The sequence below is a fragment of the Elephantulus edwardii genome, unplaced genomic scaffold, assembly GCF_000299155.1.
Source record: "Elephantulus edwardii isolate Elephantulus edwardi_28Jun2011 unplaced genomic scaffold, EleEdw1.0 scaffold00395, whole genome shotgun sequence".
Taxonomy (NCBI): Eukaryota; Metazoa; Chordata; class Mammalia; order Macroscelidea; family Macroscelididae; genus Elephantulus; species Elephantulus edwardii.
Window position 1 is genome coordinate 200540 of NW_006400145.1, and position 25954 is coordinate 226493.

Consider the following 25954-nt stretch of genomic DNA (forward strand, 5'->3'; position numbering starts at 1 on the left):
GCTGGGTGGTCTCCTCGGAGCATCGAATTGTGCCCTTCACAAAACCCCCACGCAGCGCAGGGCAGCTGGGGAGCGGGCCTGACAAAGGGTGTGAGGCGACTGGCAGGGCCCGAGGTCCGCCCTGGCGAGGGGGAGGCCGGCCCTCCGGGAAGCCGCCTGGCCGTTCCCAGGATGCAGGTTTCCAGGGGTGACACCCTGCCTCTGCCCCTCTCCCAGAAAATAGAGGTGTGTGGCCGCCTCCGGGAGTTCCTTCCCTCGCCCAGGAGGCCCCAGGAGCCCTCTCCCACTCCAAACTCATCCCACGCCTCTTCCTCTTCTCCTCGACCACTTTTATTCCGAATATTGTAAATATCTTTCCAAGTGCCAGGACAGTGCTGAGAATTTTGGGTTGTTGTGAGATGCTATGGGGTCGGGTAGCCTCTCTCTGAACAACATGCCATCCATCCTCAGGATTTCTACCATGTTTGATCCCACTGTCCATCCATCTGTCTCCTCTTTCTATGACCTTCTTCTACCTTTTCCAGCATTCTGTCTTTTTTCCAAGGACTGGTCCCTTCCTGACAACATCCCCTAAGTCTGCGAGGTGAAGTTTCCCTCTTTTTGACCCTAAAGAGGACTCTGGTTGCAGTTCCTCTAAGACAGATTTGTTTGCTCTTTTGGCTGTCCACGGAATATTCAATACTTTTTGCCCACACCACAATCCAAAAGCATTGATACTTTGGTTTTCTTTTTCATTGTCCAACTTCCAGGTGCATATAGGCGCTCTAGTGACCTAGTAGTAAGAAACTCTGCTGCAATCCCAAAGGCATGAGATTTGAACTCATCAGCTGCTCCACAGGAGAAGGATGAGCTATCTCTTCCCATGCCATTCACTACCTCTGAAAACCACATGGAAAGTCAGCTATGGGTTGATTCCAACTGGCTGGCACACCACCACCACCACCACCACCACCACCACCACCACCACCACCACCACGTCATGGCTTGATCACCTTAGTTTTAAAACTGACATCATTACTCTTTACCAGTTTGAAGAGGTTCTTGACTGCAGATTTCCCCAATCTACTTAATTCTCATGGGTAAGAAGCTGTGCTGCCAACCCAAAGGCACATGGTTTGAAGCCACCAGCTGCTGTGAGGGAGAAAGATGGGCAATCTCCTTATGTGTGATTTTCTGACTGTGAAAACCCTCTGGAGGGTCAGCTATGAGTTGGGTCCGACCGATTGGCATGTAACAACAAAACCAGCAAGTTCAGACGAGGACATTGGGTTCCAGGGGGCTTGGAAGACTGAGCCAATGGGCCACAGTGCGAGGCAGTGAGGGGTTCAGCATGCTCTCCTCACCAGGAGTATCAGGTTGGATTCCAGGCCTGTTCACCTCAGGCCCAGCCATCACCTCATTGCTGTCTCAACAACCACCTCATAGCTGCCCCTCCAGTAGGTTTCTGAGGCTGTAAACAGCATGGGAGATTTCCCATCTTTCTGGATTTGAACAGCCAGGAAGGCTTGGCTTTGGAGTTAGCAGAGCAACTCCGTTGTTCTTGCAGTTTTCAGCAGAGCTTCTAGACTGAGACGGACTAGAGAGAAAGACTTTGGATCTGCTTCCAACAAATAGCCATTAAAACCCTGTGGAGCAAAACGATCCAACCATCACAGGGCAGTATTTTGACGAAGTGGCTGCCATTAATTGAGAACATCTGGATGACAGCTAACAACGCATGGTAAATTGACAAAAAACTTGGTTTGGAGAATATGGTTTGAACCCAACCCCTACAATTCTAGATGAGGACTCTTGAATTCCAGGGAGGCCAAGCATCAAGACTAAGGTACCAAAGGCAGGTAAAGGCGAGGTAAGGTCGAGGACCCACTGAGACCGTATTTAAACTCCCAATACCATTAGGCCGACAGAATGTGTCCTAGGGTTTAGCAAAACCATCCTGGGGTCCTGAAGAAACTGCTCAAGATTTCATGTATAGGTGGTGCTGCTGGATCAAGCCCATTGCTGTGTACAAGTGTAGATCCAGCCACCCATCTGTAGCTGAGGATTTCTAGGTTTTAGGAAGCTATTTTTGTAGAGCATAGAGAGAGATCAGTTGGCCTAGTGGACAGAAAGTCATGCTCCCAAGCCAAAGGTGGGTGACTCTACTCCATGGCCCTCAGGCCTGTTTTTAATTGTTTCTGGCGAAACATTCTTCTTGGTTGTATATCCCTGGTGTGTCCACTTGCCATACAGTGGTAACTCGTGGTTGCTGTGAAGCTGAACACTGTGACACTGATGAGTCAAATGCGAGAATGGTTACCCATGGTGGACAGTGTTTGGTGGAGCTCCCCCGTTAAAACAAGCTTGGAAGCAGGAGTGGCATACACTTCCGTAATAGCTTGCCTCTGGAAACCCTATGAACCTGGAGGACAAAAGTTAAACAGGTGTCCAGGACTTGTGTTCATAGGGTCGCTATGAGTCACCTATGACTTAACAGCACTTAACAACAACAACAATAACTTGTGGCCTAGTGGTAAGAAGCTGTAGTGCAATCCAGAAGGCATGTGGCTCGAGGCTACCAGCTGTTCCATGGGAGAATGGAGGGCAATTTCCTCCTGTGAGATTAACTGCCTCTGAAAACCCACCAATGGGTCAGCTATGAGTTGGTTCTGACTCAGTGGTACATAACAAAGACAGTGCTATTTTTAGTTCAGCTAGGTTAGTTTTTTAAACACATACGCTGACTTTCTTGGGTTTGTTTTTTATTTCTTCAACTCAAAAAGGAATGGGGCCTTAGTGGCGCAGCAGTTACAGCCTTCAGCCATAACACCAAAGGTCGGTGGTTCAAACCTTCCAGCTTTTCTGAGAGAGAAATCTGTGGCAGTTGGCTTTGCTAAAATATTTACAGCGTTGGAAACCTTCTGGTGTGGTTCTACTCTGTCCTACACATTGACTTGACAGCAGTAAGGTTTTTTGCTAAATGAAAGACTGGCTCACTGAGGTCAGTCTTCGGGGAGGTAGTCAAGGCAGTGAACTTTGTTTTTTTTTTTTTCAAAATGGTAGAATTTTATTTCATAGCTATTTCCTTTGTGGACTTTAAAAATATCATTACATTGTCTCTGGCATCCATTGTTGATTTAAAGACAGTTTTTTAATTTTATATTGGTTTGCATATAAAACTCGTATACATTGTATTTCATTCATATATGTTGTATTTCACACATTTCCTTCATTCCCATTGTGTTTCATACAATCATTCTCATATGCTGTGTTATATAAAGTGAATCACCCTTGATTTATGCCCATTGTTCCTTCATCTTTTCAGGTCCCCACTAAACCTATCCCAACTCCTTCACCCCTTTCCTGCGCACACCAAACTCAAGGCAGCGAGATTTGATGACAATTTTCAGCCTTGTGTTGCTGACGGAAATCTTGGCGTGTTACACTTTCTCCCCAGAGCAAGCCGCTCATCAGTTCCTTGTTCAGGGGTGTGTTGACTCCTAAGAACTCTGTTTCTCCTGCATCTTCAGTGTCTGGATGATCCTGGCTGGCTGCCTTCAGGAACTTTTATTATCCCCTGAACCTACAGAGTTAGAGAAGAAATGTGCAAATTGTAACCTGACACCCTCTTCTAGAAAACTCTCTTAAATTGTCAACATGGCTCTGCATAGACCATTATTGGCAGAGTTTATCATCTTAAAAAGCCTGGTTTGTTTCCCTTCTGCAGTATCAATTGAACCCAGCCTTCCATATCCCTCAACATTGGTTCAAAGAAGGGAATTAAAGTTGCAATTCTCTGAAAAGGCTTTGAAAAATGCCACATCCCCAACTTCACAGTGAATGGAAAAGAATCATCTTTGAATAGCACGAAAAGAAAAATATGAATACTTTTCTAAAAGGTGCACCCTAATGAAAAAAATATGTGTTCCTTTTTGGAAATCAGTAAGTGAATGCCAGATTTTTTATGCTCTGTATGTGTGTGTTTGTGGGTGTGGGACTGGAGTGAGGAGTGAGTGAGAGAAAGGAGAGGAAAAGGAAGAAAAGAAAACCAGATGTGAGTCTGAAGATGTTTCAAGCATGGTTAACTGAAATGCCATTTAACTGACACTGTTTTGTGTAACCTTCAAGGTGATTGATCAGGCTTTCTTAACTGTGGTACGAGATTCCCAAGCACATAATGAGTGTTAACATTCCCAGAATAAATAAATAGAAAATAACCCCAATCTGGACTGGTGTTGGGGGGGGCACATATTTTTTGCCTGCAGAGAGAAATTATAAATTATGAGCATTCTTTTATAATGAGGACCATCCTCATACAAACTCTTTAATCTATAATATCTACTTCAGAGAGTTGTTCAGGATTGTCTTGAGTTTTTAAGTTTTACTTACACAGATTCAAGAAAGAAAAACAAAGATTCTCTATGTAATTATTTCTGGAACATTTGTTGTTTTCTTCTGTGGAGTTGGCTTTGGTTAACTGAGACACCCCTCGCCCCCACCCCAAATACAAGAGAACCAAATAGTTGTCAGGTTCTTACCCACTTTTATGGCTTGCCTGGTGCGTTGGTGCAGTTCCTGTGTGTTTTGAGTGCCTTTTCATCTAGGGAACACATCTTCCAGGACCATAAGAGACAGTTTTTGTGGCGATCCACTGTGTTTCAATTAGCTAATTTTTGGAAGTAGATCTCCAGCCCTTTCTTCCTAGTCTGTCTTAGTTTAAAAGATCCCTTGAAATCTGTCTACCTTGAGTGGCCCTTACTGATGGCATAGCTTCCAGAATCATGATGACAAGCAAACTGCTACAGTTACACAAAGTGACAGATGCCAGTGGCTTTGGGCACATGTGTCCCTGAATTATTTATTTGTATATCACTTTCTTGGCTGCTGGTGCTAAGAGTGGTGATTGTGGAGCCAATCAAGCTGAAATTGTTAACAACCTCAATCTCTTCTCCATCTATCATGGTGCTGCCAATTGACCCAGAGAATCTTTGTCTTCTTTACGTTGAGCTTCAATCTACATTGAAGTCTACAGTCTTCACAGTCTACATAGTTTACAGTCCTTGACCTTCTGTAGCAAGCACTTTAGGTCCTCCTCAGTTTCAGCAAACAAGGTTGTGTCATTTGCATAAAGCAGGTTGTTGATGAGTCTTTCTCCAATCCTGATGCCACATTCCTCCTCATAAAGCCCAACTTCCCACGTGATTTCTTCTGCGTTTAGATTGAAAAGGTATGGAAAGAGGACGCATCCCTGACACATTCTGTTCCTGATTTTGAACTACGTATTGTTTCCTTGCTCTGTTCAGAGGTCTGTTTCCTGGTATGAGTATAGGTTTCAGATGAATGCAATTAACTGTTCTGGGATTTCCATTCTTCTCAAAATTAGCCACAATTTGTTGTGATCCACATAGTCAAATGCATTTGTGTAGTCAATGAAACACAGATAGACATTCTTCTGGTACTCTCAGGAAATCAAAAGATGAATTGCACTGAGAAAATCTACTGTTAGGGACCCCTCCAGCGTACTAAACAGCAAGGACGTCAGTCTAGAGACTAAGGTGCACCTGATCCAGGCCATGGTCTTCCTAATTACTTGCTGTACATCAGAGAGCTGGACAATAACTAAAGATAACAGAAGAAGAATTGATGCCTTTGAGTTTTGGTGCTCAAGAAGAGTGTTGATCAGTCTTAGAGTGAAACCAAGCTTCTTCTTAGAGGCTAGGATTTTGAAGCTCTGTCTCACATACTTTGGACATGTGGCTGGAGAAGGACATCATGCTTGAAGGATGAAGGAACAGCACATGAAAGAAAGACTCGGATGAGATGGATTGATACAGTAACTGGGGCAAAGGGTGTGGGTGTGTCGGAGTCAGTGAGATCAGCTCAGGGCAGGGCAGAGTTCAGAGCTATTGTACACAGGGTTGCTATGAGTTACAGGCACTTGATGACACATAACACCAATAGCAATGACAACAACAACAACAACAACAACAACAACAACAAATCTCTTTATTCCATGTTATTCAGCTGAGATTCAGATTTAACTGGCTCTCCTGGAGCAGAGCTCTGGTGGTCTAGCAGGTAGGTGTTCAAATCTACCAGCTGATTTCCACAGGAAAACAATAGGCAATCTGCAATTTATCACTTCTCAAAATCTGCTGGAGGGTCAGCTACGAAAAAGTTCCAACGCAAAGGCTATGATTAGTTCGTTTTCAGTGCTGTATTTGGCAAACTTACTTGTATGTGTCACTGAATATTATGCCTGTCTCAGAATCGAAGAGTGAGATTGCTGTTCTCCAGGCATGAAGAGGAAGACCCACCACTGGCTACGTTGCAGCCTTCTGAGAATACCTTCACGTGTTTGGGAAAAGGAATTACTGAGATGGGAGGGTAGGATTTCCCAACAAGATAAGAAAAAAGCGGGAGGGAGAGGGGCTTGGAGAAGAGAGGCAAAGCACAGAATAGACCAAAAAAAGAGAAAACACAGGCAGATTGTAGAACCTCTGCGTGGGGACAATTAGGCTGTGGAAGGCACAGTGAAATATGAAAGCCTTGACGTCTCAGTGCCTTTGGCAGAAGGCTGATCCTCCAGCCACAGGGCAGATCTTGGAATTGTATGTGCATTTGTCCATCCTTAGTGGGGAGTCCGGGTCTCCGGGCCAGAAGCCCGAAGAGCCCCGCGCTCCCCCTGGTGGCCTTTGTGGGTATCGTTCGCATCGCCATTCACTCTGCCGCTTGGAAACCCACTGTCAGTTAACTTTTCCCGTCCTTCCTTCCTCTGCTTTGGCCGGTTCTGCACTGGCCTCCTCACGCCTGCCCTCCTCACGCCTGCCCTCGGCGTGACATCTTTCAACTGCTCTGCTCCCCATGACGAGGCCACACAGAGCTGGGCATTGTTACCTTGGTTCTGGGACCACCCGGGTGGGAGAAGAGACCCTCTGAGTGACAGCGACCTCCTGTGGGAGCCGACGGGGGCACGGGCTGAAGGCGTGCTCCGGGAGGGGGTGGCAGCAGGGTGGTGCCCTCTGCTTCCTCCTCCAGCCCACTTCCTGAACCATGCAACTAACAGTACTCAATTTTCTGTGTTCAGTGTGGATAACTCTGAGAAAAAGGAGGATTTTACTGGAAAGGGGAATTTTTCAGTTTGAGCAAGGGAAGACTGCTTTGGGCGGGGGACAGGTAGGTGGTGAAGGGTTACAAATGGGAAGGGGAGAGTGCAGCCCCCAACTTCTTAGGGAGAGTGAATTTGAAAAACTAGAAATGTTTGATTTTTGATGTTTGGGGTTGGTTGGTTGTTTTTTAAATCAGGACTCTTTAAATCTTAAATTAGCATATTTTCTAGTTGGCATTTGTGAACAGATGTGTGATTTCTACATGGAAGAATTTAAGCTCTCTAGCCCTTCTCCTTGTTAACCCCCTTCCCTCACGTTCCCACGGGGCTCTCAAACCCCTTGATGCTTTAACATGGCTCCACGTATTCCCACACCTGATAAGCAGCTTCTTATAAATCAAAACCCACCACTGTCCTGTCCACTCCAACTCAGTCCATCAGGGCTGCACATCTTCACAGGAGGAGACTGCCTGTCTTGCTTGCTGGAAGCAGTTGATGGCTCAAACTGCCTGCCTTCAGGCTGACATAGCAACTCCTTGTCTGCTAGGACACCAAAATGCTGCTCAGTATCTAGACTGTCCCATGCATGACCACATGCAGATACTCATTGCTTCTTAGTGGCTACTGTTGTCTTGGTCCCTCAAGACATGAGCAACTTCTTCCCTCAACTGACCCCACAGGAAGAATAATGGATTCCAAAGCTGGGCTGCATTTGTGAAGATGTGTTAAGTTTTTGCTCACAAGATACTTTGAGAATCTGTTGAAAATATAGCATTTTAGTTCCACAAAAAGCCAAATGCATGAACTGTCTCCTTCACTTTCCAAGGACCTCTGAATTCACTGAAGTCTTTTTTGGGGTGACCTAGGAGTCTGTGGACTCCACATCTAAGGGCTACAAAATAACTCATTGCCACGGAGTTGGAACCAACTCATAGCAGCATTCTAATGGAGTTCTCAGGCTGTAAATTGTCCATCTTTCTCCTTTGGACCTGCTAGTGGATTAAAAATGCCAGTAACAAGTCAGTGGGGAAAAAAAAGCCATTGTATCTAAGGAACTCAAGGAATCGAGCAGTTCACTAGCACCATGGAAGTTTCTGGAAACTCCTTGAGATCTTAGGCAGTTTTTCTTACCAATGGCAATAGTAACCACAGAGAGGAATCAACTTGTTCTTAATGTCAGCTCCTCCTGCTGGTTCAGCGGGGACTTGACCCTCTCACTCTGTGGGATACCTATGGGATCTGATCCCAGCACTGCCCTGAGTAACTCAAACAAAGAATTAATCTTCTTTTGGGGAAGAAGAAAAACAACCACATACACGGAGATCATGTAAAACTATTTATTTTCTTTATTGAAAATACATCTACAAAGTACAGTTTTTCTCTGCCCACACAGGACATGTGTGTGTGCGGAGCCTGTGCTGGGCCTGATTTCCTTATGAAATGGTTAGTATCCAAACAAGATCACGCTTCGTAACGATTAATTTGCCACGATTAACTTGGCCGGGCTGGCGTCACTGGGTGCCAGTCGCGTACAGGAACTTTTCTAGTGTCTTTCCCAAACAAAGCGTCCACGTTAAATAGTTACTACACCACTGTCTAGTGTTAACATTTACACAAATGCTTGGGAGCTCTAGGAAAAAGATCTCTAATTGTATATCAGAGGATGTGCCTAGATATTTCAGTCAGTTAGCAAAATTAAGCCCATGCTTCACTGTTTTCCCTCAGAAAATCAAAACACAGCTCCCACTAGACTCCTGTGACTTGGTGTTACTCAAGAGGGAAAAAAAATGGTTCTCCCCTAAACCTGGGGAGCTGCATGCCCAAAGCAGATGCCCCCGCTGCTTTCCTTCTTGTTCTCATTGACAATCCCTTCCTGCAGAGTCATCATCTGCCATCTTGCTCAGGGACACAAATGAAACATAGCCACAAAACTCACACCAGCTGACAGTTTTGAATCACTTTTTTAAGTGAAATTCCCATACAAAGAAAGACCTTGTTTCTCTCACCCTAAGAACTTTCACTTAAAAAAAAAGTTTCAACTAAGAGACCACCCACCCAGCTCCTGGACCCCTCTCAGAAAGCTTCTTGAACTCCTTTAACATACAGAAGTGACCTCAAGCTGTGACACAGGCTTAGAACACTTCCTTAGGGAATGATTCTGAACTGAAGAGAAAAAATGTCCTAGGTTAAAAAAGGAAAAAAGATCAAACCGACAAAACAACCCATTAAAACCCTCAAACTCATTGCTGTTGAGCTGAAGTCAATGCTGAGCTGACCTCCATCAGTTTCTGAGGCCGTAAATCCTGTGAGAGGAGATTGCTCATCATTCTCCTGTGGAGCTGCAGGTGGTGAATTTGAACTGCCACAAAGGCACAGCATTTGGATTAGCAAGGCCCTGTGAACTATGCCACCAGAGTTCCAAAAAACAGGAAATGCCTTTTTAATTCATTCTAAAGAAGACGTGCAGTATCAGTTCAGAGACCCTCTCTCTCTAATGTCACATGGCTCCATTTTTTTGCGAGCTGGGTCTTAGTGTTCCACAGAAGACCATGAGTGCCCTATTATTGCTAGTCTTAACGATTGTTTTATATTCTAAAATTCTATCAATCAATCAGTTGAGGTGTGAGGGGAGTCCTCTTTCCCAGAGCAGTCCCTTCAGTGTGGGAAGGGCTGGTAGGAAGGACACAGTTCCCTCTTCAGGAAAAATTGGGCAGAGTTTCCTGGGTCACGTGCATAACTGCCATTCTGGACTTGGCATCTGGAAAGCCAGAGCGATGTCCTGCCCTTGTTAGAAATGATCCCCCTGAACTAAAAACTCTTCCTCTAAGTGCCAAGAAATGATTCTTGGTCCAGGCTGTCCCAGTGGGAAATGGAGTGCTTGTTGATGGTATCATAGAATGTCTGGTGCTGAAATGCACCCATTTGACAGATGAGGAGACTCAGGTCTGGAGATGAGAAAGGACTTGTTCAAAGTCACATGGAAATTTTACCTTATGCCTCCTCTCACACTGTGCTAGGTGTGTGTGTATATTGTCCTATCACTCACACAAGGGACACAAGTCAGAAGAGAGAGAAAAAACAAAAAACCAAACCAAACCACCACCCTTCTCCTGCCCAACTGATCAATGACCATAGTTTATTGAGTTGTTACGTTGGAGACAGACTGATGCTCTGGAAAATTTTGAAACTGGATTTAGAAACGTGGATGTGGGCTTCCTTTTTTGTGTGACTCTTTAACGTAAAGAAACAGAAGAAGGTCACATCTATATAGGACTGCATGTCGCATCACATTGTAAGTTCTGATGAAGAATGCACTTGACCTCAAGATTCTTACTAGGCTGGCTGACACAAAATTATTGAAGGTGTTGAAACATGGGCTAGAAGCCACAGGATGTGGCCACTGCAAAACTCTCCTTTCTTTTCGGAAGAATTCTTCTGACACTGGGTGAGTGAAGGGTGTGGGGGAGAAGGGAACAAGAGAGGGACTGACACAGAGAACGGGTTACGGTGGAAGAAGAGCGTGATGGTCTTCAAACACCCGGTGCTCGAGAAAAGCACTCCTTTCTGTTCGCCTATATCTTGGTTTCATGGTCAAGAGGCTTCTCATTCTCAATTTCCTGGGTGATCAGCTGATAGGGTTTCTTCATTTCATTCTCTTCGATCACTGAGTTACCCATTTCCACATCTCGGTTTTTCAGTTCATGTCGAGACAAATGCTCCACGATGCCAGCGCCAAGAGAGTCGCCCAGCACGTTGGTGGTGGTTCGGAGGCGATCCCTGAGGGGGCAGGAGGAAGGGAAAATGAGTTTCCTTTGAATGTTGGGAGATAGCACTTTACACAGAAACTGGGCTGCTAAGTGTTTGGAAATGTTGTCCAAAACCCATTTGAGACTGTGTGGCTATATAATGCGCACATACTTCAATAAGAAAAATTAATTGCTGTGGAATGCACTCTAAGTCATAGCGGAAAGTGGGTCAGAGCTCCACAGGGTTTTGAATGGCTGATTTTTTTTTTAATTGTGTTGCCAGGCCTTTCCTCCAAGGCACCTCTGGGTAGCTTCAGGCCACCAACCTTCTGGCAAGCAGCTGAATACATTAATGATCCAAACCGCCCAGTGACACCCTTAGTAATGGAAAAAAGGAAGCAAAATCTGTAGCCATCAAGTCAATTCTGACTCAGGGCAGCCGTGGTTTGAAATTGGCTGTTAGCCTTTGACAGTTTGAACCTGCCCAGCAAGTTGGTTGAGTGTGGTCTATGGGCCAGGTAGTGGGCTGGCACCTTTCCGTGATCATTGCATTTAATCCTAACAGCATGGCTGGGAGGCAGATGGCGTGGCATTCCCATTTGACAGAGGAGGAAACAGAGATGGCTGGGAAGCCTGCCTAGTGTTATACAGGGTCAGGAGGCAAATACAGAGCCAAGTGACTTTGGACCCCCTGTTCTCACTGGTACCTGATAACTCACCCACCCTTCATCCACTGTGCTGGGCGTCTTCCTCAGGGTTGTCCACAGATAGCCATTGGCTCTAGGGTTCTCAACATGTGCTAACTGTAGCATTGACTACATTCTACATATTCACTTTGGACATAAAAACAAACAAACAAACAAAAACCAAACCCACGCCTAAACCGAATTGCTGGGTCAGTCCTGACTGCCAGTAACTTCTAGAAGACTGCCCATCTTTCTCTCATGCAGCAGCTGGGGGATTTGAACTGCTGCCCTATCAGTTAGTAGCTCGATACATTACACACTACACCACCAGGACTCCTTTTTGGACATCCAGGGGAGAATGTTTTATAACGTGGAAGAGAGCATGGGAGAGAAGAGAGGCAGAAGATGAGGAAGAAGACAAAAGATGGAGGTGCAAAGCCCCTAACTAATGTTCTTAATGCTCCAGGACCCCAAACCCCCATTCCCTTCCTCACTGTCTGTGAGGGGAGGCCCTCCCCCAGCTAGGCACATCCGGCTGCATGTGGTCAGAGGATGGACACACAAGGGGATGGGTCTCCGCCATGTGTGGGGCCTGCTGCTGCCGCCTCGGCCACCGTGGGGATGTGGGGTGCAACCCTGAGCGGCTGGCTGATTTATGTTGGCTCTGCAGACAGCCGATTTCCCAGTCCCTGAATGGCTTTATGGGGTGAGAAGTCTAACAGCCAGATGTGCCTGCGGGCTGATAGAGAGTGTGCTCCTGGCGTCTGGGGCTCAGTCTGCAGATAAGGGCCAGGGAGCAGGAAATGAGGACAATTTAACCCCGGGCAAGCTGCCTCCATGGCTGAGCTGGGTTTGGCAGGCAGGCCAGGCAGCCCGGCGCCCGGGGACGGCAGAGGGGCCCTGTGACAGCGTGCTGGGGTGCCACCCCGTGTACTCACAGAAACCAGTCCACGGCAATGATGAGCGTGATGTCATCGGTCGGCAGCCCCACGGATGTCAGCACGATAACCATGGTGACCAGGCCCGCCTGGGGGATCCCGGCTGCCCCGATGCTGGCAGCCGTGGCTGTAATGCTGGGAAAGGAAGCATCCGCACAGAAAACATTTTCACAAAGCTCCCAAATAGAGATCACATACACCCCCTCCCCACAAACCCACACTACACCATGCTCTAACTTGGCATCTTAACAGAAGAGAGGGGGCTTGGAAAAATGCCAATGAGATGATAAAATAAAAATACCCAAAACACAGTATTGAGCCCAGGATCATAGTAACTAATACTCATCAAGCACTTACGTGTCATCTGATACACTAAGCACGGCTCATCTTACTTGATCCTCACAGCAGACGCTATGAAGTCAGTTTTATTAATATCCCATTTAAAAAAAATGAATACATTGCTGGCTAAATGATTTTTCATGTATCTGCAATTGTCTTGTAAAGTGTAAACCAATGAACAGTTACAAGTAAATTATTTCTAATAATTCACTATCCACGAGGGTAGTAAAGACACCAAATGTGTATGATTAATATAGCCAGGGAAAAAAAATCAAATTTACTAATTCAAAAGCAAAATGATTTATGAACAGAGCGCTGAAATGTTATAAATATTTTCTAATAGATGCAGTGTTGACTTAGTCTGCAAAACACTTAGCCTTACTCATTCTTAGCTGAGTCTGGGATGCTGCTAAATATTTTTTAATGAGGGCAGACACAGGAGAATGTGAAAGCATGAAATAAATACCAAGGCATTACCTGGATATTTGGGGCCAAGGCCTCTTTAAAGTGTCATAAAGACCATGGATGTAACTTTAAAGACTATGTTGTGGAAGCACCATATACCCAGCCCAGTATTTTCAGTTCCTCCAACATGCACGTGAAAGTTGGATGGTGAATAAAGAAGACCAGAGGAGAACGGATGCTTTTGAACTGTGATGCTGGCAACGAACGGACTGCCATAAGAATAAATAAATAAATCTTAGAGAAAGTGCAGCCAGAGAGAGGGCTCCTTAGAAGCCAGGATAGTGAATCTTTGTCTCACATACTTGGGCATGTTATCAAGAGGGATCAATGCCTGGAGAAGCACATCATGCTTGGAATCACAGAGGGACACTGAAATAGAGGAAACTCCTCAATGAGATGGAGGGACCAGTGGCTGCAACAATGGGCTTAAGCATAGTAGAGAGTGTAAGGCTGGTGCAGGACGGGATAGGGCTTCCTTCTACAATAGTATGTAAGGTTGCTATGAACCCAAGTTAACGAGACAGCACCTAACAAGAGTTTTATGAATAAAATAATAAATCCATGGAAGAGACTTCTCCTGGTTCTCCCCCAATGCTCCCCTTCTCTTTTGTTGTTATGTACTGTGGAGTTGGAACTGACTTATAGTTGACTGCCCAAGGGATTTCAGAGGAAGAAAAGGGCATGGGAGGAGCTTGTTCATCCTCCTCTCAGAGCATCTGGTCCATTTGAACTGCATGCCTTTGTGCTGGCAGTTCAGTTCCTTACGTCTTGTAGGTGCCATCAAGAGGAGTATAACTTATCGAGATCCTGTGAATAACAGATCTGAACCCTGTCCGGTCCCATCCTCGCAATGTCCATTACATCAAGCCCATTGCTGCAGCCACTGTGTCAATACACCTGGTTGAGGGTCTTCTTCTCTTTCACCATCCCTCCACCTTTTCAAGCACGATATCCTTTTCCAAGAAATAGCTGCTCCTAGCAACATGCCCAAAGTATGTGCGATGAAGCTTCATCATGTTTGCCTCCCAGGACTACTCTGGCTGCACCTTTTCCAAGACATATCTATTTGTTCTTTTGTCAGTCCCTGGGATATTAACCCCTCAGCTTAAAGGCATAAATTCTTTTTGTTTTCTGTCATCATTATTCATTATTCAGATCTCAGCAGGATAGCAAGTGACTGAAAAGACTGTGGCCTGAATCAGGCATATCTTAGTCTTCGAAATGACATCACTGCTTCTCAATAATATGGAAAGGCCGTGACTACAGACGTTCCCAGTGCAATACATCCCCTGATCTCTTGATTGCTGGTATCAAGTGCATTAATAGCACTAGTACTAAACTCTTTAGCTATGGTATGACCACCAACACATTCCAGCTAGCCCTGAAACAGAGGTAGCGTTCTGGCTACGATAGCAGCCCTGGTGGTGCAATCATTAAGAACTTGCTGCTAATTGGAAATGTCCACAGTTCGAATTCACCAGTGGCTCTACAGACAGAAGAGTGGTGATCTTCTCCTGTAAAGATACAGCCTGGGAAGTCTCCTAGGAGACAGTTCTAACCTGTCCGACAGGGCTGTGGGGAGTTGGAATCAACTTGGTAACACAGAACAATAATAACAAGGAGCCATTGGCCAAAGTGATTAAACAGCATGCAGGCTGCATCATTTTCGTTTTTTTTAATTGCATATTATTTGGTGATAGTGAGCCATCCGGGTCCACTTGGATGAGGTAACTACTATCTCACCTAGGGTGATGAAACTTTACACCGTAGGATACCTCCCAGCCTGGAGGGCTTTGAGGAGAGGATGCTGTGTATGAAAGAGAAACACATTTCTATCTTGTTTAGGACATTGTTATTGTTATTACTACTTTTAAATCTGTCACATGGATCTGGGCCCTTTTCATTTCTTAGCTTTTCAATCAGTAGTCCCAGCAATATTCAAGATCAGGTGACAGGTGAGCTGAGATCCTGATCTTTCAGCTCCCATTGTGGCCAAGCAGAGCCTGGGGCTTCCAGCACTGCAAGGCCAGTCACCTAGGCCACCACTGACCCCATCTTCTTTCCTTCACACATCCTGTCACCATTTCCCCATGATGACACATACAGAGTAAGTATAGGCATAAAAGTATATATTGTTGTTATGTGATGTCAAGTTGATTGCAACTCACTGTGACCCTATACACACAACAGCTCTGAACTTGCTCTATCCTGAGCCAACCTTATTGTCTCTGACATATCTACCCTGAGTCACCGAATCGATCCATCTCAGTGAGGGTCTTCCTCTCTTGCGCTGTCCCTCCACCCTCACAAACATGATATCCCTCTTCAAGGACTGATCCCTCCTTGCAGCATGCCAAAAGTATGTGAGACAAAGCTTTAGAATCCTTGACTCCAAGGAGCAGCCTAGTTTCACCCTCTCCAAGACGAACCTGTTTGTTCTCCTAGCAGTCCATGGTATTTTCAATACTCTTCTCCAGCACCTCAGCTAAAGGAATCAATTCTTCTTCTATCATCCCTAGTCATTGTCCAGCTCTCTGATGCATAGCAAGAAACTGCGAAGACTATGGCCTGTATCAGACACACTTGAATCTCCAGACTAACATCATTGCTTTTTAGTACTCTGGAGAGGTCCCTGACAGCAGACTTTCCTAGTGCAATTCATCTTTTGATTTCCTGGCTGCTGGTACCAAGAGTGTTTAATTGTGGAGCCATGCAAACATATATGAAGAGTTGCCATATTCTCAAACATAAATACAAACAAAAATCTTGTAGAGCTGAATAAGAATTAAAAAAGATTGAAATAGAGTCCCTGGGAAGTACACATGGCTACTAACTGGAAGGTTGGAATTTCAATTCAAGTCAGAGGTACCTCAGAAGAAAGGCCTGCTGATCTTCTTAAAAAAAAAACAACCACTTCAGTCACAAAAGGACAAATCCTGCACGGTGCCACTGTTGTAGAATGGGACTGACATCAGGGTTGGGGTAAGACTGAGAAAAACTGCACAGATTATGTATACTGCATTGAAACAGATGAGGGAGAGAATAATTTAAAAGCGAGACATGAGAGGGTGTTATGGTTATCACAAGAGTCCAGAATGAAGGTTGTGTAGTGGAGTGTACTCGGGGCGGTGGGAGGGGGACTGTGGGATTGTATACCAAAGAAGGAATCTTTCTTTTGCGTTTCAAAGAGAGGAGTGAACTGGGCGCTGGAAGGGCTGGGCAGGGAGAAAAGTGCAACAATGAATGAATGGAAATCCAAAATCTCTGTAAATGTTCATTAAAATTAATAAAATAAAATTAAAAAAAAACAACCAGTGAAAGCTGATGAGACACATGATCCCCAGGGTTTGGAACTGACTTGAAAGCAAATGGTTCTTGATATAAAACAACAAAACAAAACTAACAACCCTAAAAAAATAAAAAAAATTAAAAAAAAACAAAAACCCTAACAACCCTGAGCAGCCAAATGCAAAGCATAAATCTGAACCTTGCATGGCCTGAGAGGAAAAAACCCAAAACAATCTAACAAAAACCCCAAACAAACGGCAATAACAACAACAACAAACCAAATCTCAAACTATAAACTATCAAAGAGATAATGGAGATATTTGGGAAGTATTTTTAAGATGTTTCCTAGGAAGATTAGGTAGGAGAATATTCTTATTAGGACCTACAAGCTGGGCTGCAGACAGGCGATAACACACACATGCACACACAGCAAGGGAGAGACAGACAGGTCCTGGGGAGAGGGAAGGAAAGAAGATGCAAAAATGGCAGAATGTTAACAGCTCCTAGACCTAGCCGCAGGATGCTTGCAGAAATATTCTTTTAAACATAGGACAATTTTCTTAATAAAGTATGGTGGAATGAAAAAAAAAAAAAAGACCTGACTTTTGATTTCTCAAACACATCAGGGTTTGATCTAGATTTTGAAGCATGAATCCTCCAGTTGCTTTTCTTCTTGCATGTATGTTGTGCACATTGACTTTCAGTGAGTAAAAAGGGGGGTTTTGTATGCACATGGTTGACAGGGGTGTTATTTCTAGAAGGATGAAAAAGAATGTGCCAAGACCAGTGTCTACCCGTGGAGAAGGAAACTCAGAGTTGGCGGCAGGAATGGGGAGGAAGTGGTTTTTCACTTATGTGCCGCTAAGTCAAGACACAGTAAACACAGCAACAGCAAATTCTCTACAGAAATCAAACTCTCAACCTAACTTTGAGAGTTTGACCTGCCACCTAAAAATTAACCCGAGAGAACAAGTTAATCCAGTTTTTCGAGTCTAGTGCTATTTTCTAGTATTGCCAGTCAAAGCTAACACATTTTAATGTGTTTAGAATGAAGTATAATCTAACAAGGAGCAGTGTGGAGCTGGTTTCTGAGAACTATCCCAGTGAGAGTAACAGTAGCATGGCAGAGACTGAGCAGAATGCAGGATAGAGCAAAATTCAGTCTGTTGTTCATAGGATCACTGGGAATTGTACTCAACTCGGTGGTAGCTAACAATAACAAGAAGCCATACTTGATATTTTCCAGCTTTTAGAAGAGTGAGCCAGGTAGATTTGTATTTGTATTCATATAAGTATTGTTGTTGTTGTTGTTGTTATGTGCCATCGAGTCGCTTGTGACTCATAGCGACCCTATGTACAACAGCCGTAAACTCTGCTCTGTCCTGTGCCAATCGCACTGTCTCTGATACACCCATCCTTATTACCCCAGTCACTGAATCAATCCACCTCATAGAAGGCCTTCCTCTCCTGCGCTGTCCCTCCACCCTCCCAAGCATGATGTCCCTCTCCAAGGACAAGATGTCCAAAGTATGTTAGACGGAGCCTCAGAATCCTTGCCTCCAAGGAGCCGCCCGGTTCATACCATCTATAAAAGTATCTAGGCCATTCTTCTAAAAGCTGCAAAATATATAGCATGGGTTGCTGTTGTTAGGTGCCATCAAATCGACTGTGACTCATAGTGATCCTATCAATAACAGATGGACGGTACACTGGTAGACTAGGGGTAAAGAGTTGTGCTGACAAATCAAAGGCACCAAGTTTGATTCCATTGGCTACTTCCTGGGGAAAAGATGGGCAATCTCCCATATATTTACAGCCTCTGAAAACCTGCTGGAGGGTAGCTATGAGTTGATTCTGACTTGACAGCACATAATATATTGATGAAATGGAAAATTTTAGGATTCCAGTATTTGCATGAAAAATAAGTTTATGGAAAATTCTTTCATTTTTCTTTTCATTGATGGAACTTAAAAGTCCTTACACACCAACCTTAGCTGTGGTCACCTATTTGGAATTGGAGGTGGGAAGGAATGAGTACAGGCAACTGTCAGTGCCCTATATGTCCATACTATTAGCATTTTGCTTTTAATGAGTGTGTATATTTGTAATTGAAAAAAGTACAAATATATCTAAAATACCAAAGAAGTACAGCTCTTCCCCCCAACCTCAACCTCTTTATGTGTGATCTCCTTTTCCATCAGCTTCTTCACCAATTCCCCGTCATCATCTTGCCTTTTTTAAAGTCATCTGCCAAAAAAATACCATGTAACACTCCTTCCGCATACCTGATTGTAATAATCTGTCCGAAGTTCAGATCAAAGTTGTTCACTTGAGCGATGAAAATGGCGGCCAAGGCCTCATAGAGGGCAGTGCCATCCATGTTAATCGTGGCCCCCACAGGCAGCACGAATCTGGTGACGCGCTTGTCCACGCCAATGTTCTCCTCCAGGCACTTGAAGGTGATGGGTAGGGTGGCAGAACTGGAAAGTGTGAACAAGGGGGATGTCAGCTGGCACTGCCCATGTCCCAGCCCTGCCTTGCTGAGTGGTCTCTTGGGCAGAGTTCCCTCCTGGCTTATGTCCACACTTAAGGGGAACCAAGTCAGCACTTGTAGGAAGGGAGGAAGCAGCGTTAGACCAGTGCTTCCTCATGGGGTCACTTGGCATTCTTCTCTTTCGGGTTCCTCTGTGAGGCCTGTGCCAAGACACTCTCATTTCAGGCAAATGGAAAGTGGAAGAAGGACAAGAGAGTGGACAGGAAAGGCCAGTGGATTTCCACACTGTCTCTGAAAGGGTATCTAGCTTGGCATTTGCCCTGAAGCCCAGACAGATCTGAGAAGCATCATGTGCTGGAAAGGTTAGGACCCAGGACAGAATGTTCCCCTTGACCCCCGGCCTGCAATCTCTGTGTGGTGCAATCAATTAACAGACTTGATGGCTAACCACAAGGTTGATGGTTTGATCCACGCAGAGGCTCTTTGGAAGAAAGACTTGATTGACTTTTGAACAACCAGCCACAGAAAGTCCTGTAGAGTACAGTTCTGCTCTCACACGAGGCAGTACTGAATTGATTGCAGCAAGTTTGGCTTTGAGTATCCCCAACTGGAAGGCTCAGAGGCAAAGTAACTCAATGGTTCTTCTGATATATGATGACCTTCCTTCAGGTCTCCCAAGCTGTAAATCATAATGGGAGGAAACTGCCTGTCTTTCTCCCATAGAGCCACTCAGTGGATTCGAGCCTCTGGACATGTGCAGCCTTTTGGGATAGCTGTGCAACTCAATACACACTACACCATCAGAGATCCTTAGTTCAAAGTCAATTTCCTGATAAATGGTCCATTGCAGAAGGAGCCACACTTGTGTACGTACCTTGAGGAGGTCCCCAGGGCCGTGATGAGGGCTTGCAGCAAGCCTCCGATGAAAACCCAGGGATTTTTACGTGTTACCAAGAAGTAGAGGAGGGGCAGGACGATGACCGCGTGGATGAGCAAGCCGACGATGACCGTCACCGTGTACATGGCGAGCTGGCCCCCAATCACGCCCATGTCCTCCATCTCCACAATTTTCCCTGCAATCAGGAACAGGATGCCAAGAGGGGCGTACCTACATGGAAGCAAACAAATGGCACAATGGAAAGTCTGATGCCCAACAAGCTATTATTGAAAGTGATCAAATGCTAGGAAAAGGGGTAGCTGATGTCCAAACTTTCCTGCCCTCGATATTATTATTGTTAGCTTTATCCCTCTCTTACTCATGGAGGATGCATGCACGCTGGAATGCAGGTGGTTGTTGTTGTTGTTAGGTGCCATCAAGTACGACTCACAGCAACCCTGTGAGCAACAGATCTAGACCCTGTCCTGTCCCATGCCATCCTCACAATCTCTGACACACTCAAGCCCATTGCTGCCGTCCTTTGTCAATCCATCTGGTTCAAGATCTTTTTCACTGACTTTTCACACTTTCAAGTATGATGTCTCTCTGCAATGAATAGCCTCTCCTAACAACATGCCCAAAGTATGAGAGTTGAAACTTCATCATCTCTGCTTCCAAAGAGTAGTCCGGCTGCACCTTAGACTGTTGTAATCCTTAAAGCTTTTCACTGAGACATAGATCACCAGAGTTTTCCTCCTAGTGTTAGTCTAGATGCTCCTACTGAACTTGTTCAACACCCCAGCACCACACAAGCCTCCACTGACAGGTGGATGGTGGCTGCATATGAGGTATATTAGCCATGATCTGAACCGCAGTTTCTGCTGTTGTGTTGTTAGGTGCCCTTGAGTCAAGTACAACTCACAGTGACCCCATGAACAACAGATCTGAACCATGTCCTATCCTGTGCCGCTCTCCCCATCTCTGACACACTCAAGCCCATTGCGGCAGTCACTGTGTCAATCCACCTGGTTGAAGATCTTCCTCTCTTTCACCAAGCCTCCACCTTTCCAAGCATGATGTCCCTCTCTAAGGAAAAGGCTCTTCTAGCAACATTCCCAGAGTATATGAGGTGAAGCTTTATCACCTTTGCCTCAAGGAGGACTCTGGCTGTACCTTTTCTAAGACATATCTGTTTGTTCTTTTGGCTGTCCATGGGATACTCTTCTCCGGCACCACAGCTCAAAGGTATCAATTCTTCTTTACTTATTGTACAGCTCTCAAATGCATAACAAATGATTGAAAAGATCATGGCCTGACTCATGTGTACCTTAGTCCTCAAACTGACATCATTACTCCTCAATAATCTGGAGAGGTCCCAAATTATTTGACTTTCCCAGTGTAGTACATTTCCTGATATCCTGACTGCTGACACCAAGGGTGTTAATTGTGGATCCAAGTAAGATGATTTAGATGACAGTTTCAATCTTTACATCTATCATCGTGTTGCCTATTAATCAAGTGGAGGATTCTATCACTGAACCACCAACACCCCTAGAATATACCATTCTAACTCACTTACGATGCTTGAATCAGAACTCTTACCTGATCCTCCAGTGAATTTTCCGAGGTGGTAAATTGAACAGGTGGAAAGTGAAGGGACAATGAAAGAGAGGAAGACCCTCAACCAGGTGGACTGACCCAATGACTGCAGCAATGGGCTTGTGTGTGTCAGAGATTGTGAGGATGGCACAGGATGGGCCAGGGTTCAGATCTGTTGTTCATAGGGTCACCATGAGTTGTACTAGATTTGATGGCACCTAACAATGTGTCAAACAGGAGGAGATTGATCATCTTTCTCCCATGAAGACGCTGGTGGGTCTGAACTGCCAAGAGAGACCTAGCCTTTGCGTCAGCTGCGTAATTCCTTGTGGACTACAACTGTGGACTGACTTCTTTTCTTATTTTAGATATAAGTTTTATATTTTAGATATTTATATTAAATATTTTTATATGTAAATTTTTAATTTCCCCTGGTTTATTGCAGAATCATATCACAGATGTTCCATTCACTCACATTATTTTGCAGGAAACCACTTTTTCTCCTAAATCTGTGGAGGTAAAGATACAGAGATTTCTTGTTTTCTAGATATAGATGCTTTCACCACGACTAGATCACTTTCCTGGTCCTCCAGTGCCATCTGTTCCCCTGCCTCCTGCTCGTCCTAAGGCAATTCAGGAGCCCAGAGAACATCCCAATGCCCACTCTTAGTAGCAGTTTTCACGTACCAGCCTGACTCCCATGCTAGAGCAAGGCAGGAAAACGCAAACAAGGCCCTCTCCCATTTCAGGCTGGTGGTTGGCTCTCTCCTTTGAGGACCCCTCTTATGATTTCCCTCCCCATATCCTTGCATCATTAATACCACATGCAAGCAAGATTCTGCTGAAAATTATCCAAAAACGTTCGGAGCAATATGCCAACAGAGAACTGCCAGATGTGCAGGCAGGATGTAGAAGAGGTCATGGTACTAGGGATATTATAGCTAATGTTAGATGGATCTTGGGAGAAAGAAAAGAATATCAAAAGAATGTCTATCTGTGCTTCATTGACTATGCAAAGGCTTTTGACTGTGTGGATCACAACAATCTGTGGCTGACTCTGAGAAGAATGGGAATCCCAGAACATTTGATTGTGCTAATGAGAAACCTATACTTGGACAAAAAGGCAGTAGGCAGAACAGAGCAAGGAGACACTACATGGTTTAAAATCAAGAAGGGGGTCCGTCAGGGATGTATTCTGTCTCCATACCTTTTCAATATGTATGCAGAAAAGATCATTTGAGACGCTGGGCTGTATAAGGAGGAATGTGGCATCAGGATTGGTGGAAGAATCATCAACAGCCTACGTTATGCAGATGACACAACCCTGCTCGCTGAAGCTGAGGAGGACCTGAAGCGCTTGCTGCAGAAGGTCAAAGACTGCAGCCTTCAATATGGATTGAAGCTCAACATCAAGAAAACAAAGATTCTCACCACTGGGCCACTTGGCAGCATCAGTATAGATGGTGAAGAGATTGAGACGGTTAACAGTTTTAGTCTACTTGGTTCCGCAGTCAACAGCAGCCAGGAAATCAAGGGAGGAGTTGCATTGGGAAAGTCAGCTGTGAGGGACCTCTCAAGAGTACTGAAGAGCAACGATGTCAGGCTGGAGACGAAGGTGTGCCTGATTCAGGCTATAAGTCTTTGCAATTACATGCTATGCATCAGAGAGTTGGACAGTGAATGGGGATGATAGAAAAAAGAATTGATGCCTTCAAGCTGTGGTGCTGGAGAAGAGTGTTGAATATACCATGGACTGCTAGGAGAACAAACAGATTTTTCCTAGAGAAGGTGAAACCAGAATGCTCCTTGGAGTCAAGGATTCTGAAGCTTAGTCTGACATACTTTGGGCATGTTGCAAGGAGGGACTGGTCCTTGGAGAGGGACATCATGTTTGGTAGGGTGGAGGGACGGTGCAGGAGAGGAAGACCCTTAATGAGATGCATTGATTCTGTGAGTGGATTGGTGAGAATGAGTGTGTTTGAGACAGTGAGTTGGCACAGGTTAGAACAGCCTTTAGGGCTCTTGTACACAGGGTGACTTTGAGTCACAAGTGACTTGATGGCACATAACAACAACACAATCGATGCATCACTTACAATACAACTTACTATTATTCCCATCCGCTTTTGTAATTATGTGCATTTACTTCAAGGGGAAACTTCCCCTTCGAGTGCAAATGGAAAACTAATTCCACCTGCCATCAATTGTAGGCAGCCATAAAAGAAAATTCAGGGCTATTTACATTAATAACAGGCACGATTAATTTTTAACGACCAAATTATGAACTGCCACAATCAGAGACCTATGTGTTCTGATTAAGCAGTTACTGTCCAAGGTGACACGCCAGTTCGAGAATTTCCCTCACACCCTCTGCCAAGAATGAAGAATCGAGATGCAAAATGACTTGCATTGATCGAAACAATCCTGTTGGCCAAGAGGACCACACCCCACACTTCCAGGGCCCTCTAGCCACTGTGTTCAGAAATAACAGCCACCCTCACGTTCCCAAGAACAGAAGGCCAAGCACTCGAAAGGAGAAGGGTCTCCTGGGAACACACTGCAGGACTTCATTTCAATAGGCAGATACAATGCTTCATTGAAAACAGCCCCCTTAGAACACGAGCCAGGAAATTATTGGAGTACCTGTTTTCAGAAATGTAATAACTCAGTGTTGAATGGGCAGGCGAAGGTGGCGTTAGGAACGCGACATGTGAGGTTCATTCAGAGGCTCTGAATGGGCCCCTTTCATAGCAGAGGTGAGAGGTGGAGGATTTTCATCATATGAAGATAAATGTCCACGGCCGCTCTGCCAGCACTTCAGCACAGCTTCCCAGTGCGGGGCCTCCTGTGGAGACCACATTCAGCTCCGTCTTTGTGTCTAAGTTCATACCCATCTTGTCTAAACTCCTGAGAAATGGATTTCTCTGGGCTTTGGTGGTGACGAAGACAAAAGGTATTTTCAGTCATGTGGGTGAGGGAGTGCTTTTCTTGGGGAGGCGGGGAGGATACCTTCCTTCCTGAGGTGCCAAAGAGGAGTTTGGATTAGAAATAAAGGAGAAAAAGAAAAGCAGTCCCCACAGGACATGATCGGCCATCACAGAAGACTCTCCCTGCTGAGAGAATTTGCTTTTCCAAAGTCCATGTTCCCCTTTTTTCTTTTGTGTCCTGCTCTCAACTTTACACGGGAGGTCTGGTTGTAAGTTGTGGCTTGGCCTTCGGTCCCACTTCTTATGATTCTTTCTGCGTGCTGCAGAACTCTTGTTTCTTTTTCAAGGCTGAAATGGAAGAGGAGAGCCCTCGGCTTCTCTGACGGCATGCAGCCTCTACACTTGGTGATATTTTCAGGACAAACCAGTCTGTGGGGAGAGACCTAACACCGGGAAAGGTAGAGGGGTCAGTGAAGGAGAGGAAGGCCCCCACAAGATGGTCTGGCAGAGTGATGACCACGATGGGCTCGAGCACATCAGGGGTTGTGAAAATGGTGCAGGAAGGAGCAAGGTACCGACCTGTTGTTCACAGGAGTTGTAGTTGACCTGATGGCATCTAACAACAAACACAGGACCTCTACTAGGCACTGGTAATACTCTTGCATTTGACTCAGGAGACCCAGGTTTACCCTCTGGTCAGAGGAGCTTATGCGTAGTCACCACCGTTCTGTGAGAGGAGGCTTTGAGTTGCTATGGTGCTGAACAAGTCTCAGCAGAGTCTGTAGGTGAGGAAGAAAGGCTTGGAAATCTACTCCTAAAACTGAGGCAGTGTCAACCGTTGTGGACCGCAGCGGTCCAACCCAAAGTCGACTACGGGGATACAGCAAGACAGCACAGTGTATTATTTTTCTGCTTTTCAGTTTTACTTATTTTGCTGCTGACAATACACAGAGCAAAAATATGCCAACTCAACCATTTCTAGTACAAATTTAACATTGATTACTCTGTGGTAAAGTAACCATTCTCATCATCATTTTCTGAATTGTCTCTCCTCCATTAACATAATAAACTCACTGACCCTAAGGTTCCTCTTTCATCTTTTGAGCTGTTATTTTAAATTTGATTCAATATTGTTTCTTCTTAAAAGAGCCTAATGCTCAAAAGCAGGCAATCTTTATGTTAAACTTCTGTTTAGAATTTTTTGAACAGGTATGGAGAAAGGCTCCAATTCTGATGCACATCTTTCTTGGTTTTAAACCTTGCAGTGTGCCCTTGCTCAGTTCAGACAACTGTTTCTTGGTCTAGATATAGGTTCTGCATGAGCACGATTAAGAGTTTTGGGATTCATACACAAAAACCAACTCAAGGTGGATCATGGACCTAGGACTAAAACCAAGGACTATAAAATTCATACAGAAAAGCTAGGAACAACACTAGAAGTCCTAATCCACAACATAAACAGTCTTCCCAGTATCCTGGAAAAGCTACAACCAGGAGAAGATAACATA

The 25954-nt window shown here is 44.9% G+C and overlaps 1 protein-coding gene across 2 annotated transcripts in view; it reads right to left on the bottom strand.

Annotated features, from left to right (window-relative positions):
* Positions 1-10638: 10638 nt before the first annotated feature.
* LOC102847994 (excitatory amino acid transporter 1-like) overlaps positions 10639-25954 on the bottom strand; it is a 165555-nt gene continuing 150239 nt past the window's right edge. The window contains exons 6-9 of one of the 2 annotated variants that reach the window (XM_006902350.1): positions 19918-20151; positions 18835-19029; positions 12458-12592; positions 10639-10864 (exon numbers count right to left, since the gene is read on the bottom strand). In XM_006902350.1, the coding sequence (XP_006902412.1) occupies positions 10660-10864; positions 12458-12592; positions 18835-19029; positions 19918-20151 (769 nt within the window). In that variant the 3' untranslated portion in view covers positions 10639-10659. The remainder of the gene's footprint in view (positions 10865-12457; positions 12593-18834; positions 19030-19917; positions 20152-25954) is intronic. The other variant, XM_006902351.1, reaches the window with a different exon arrangement.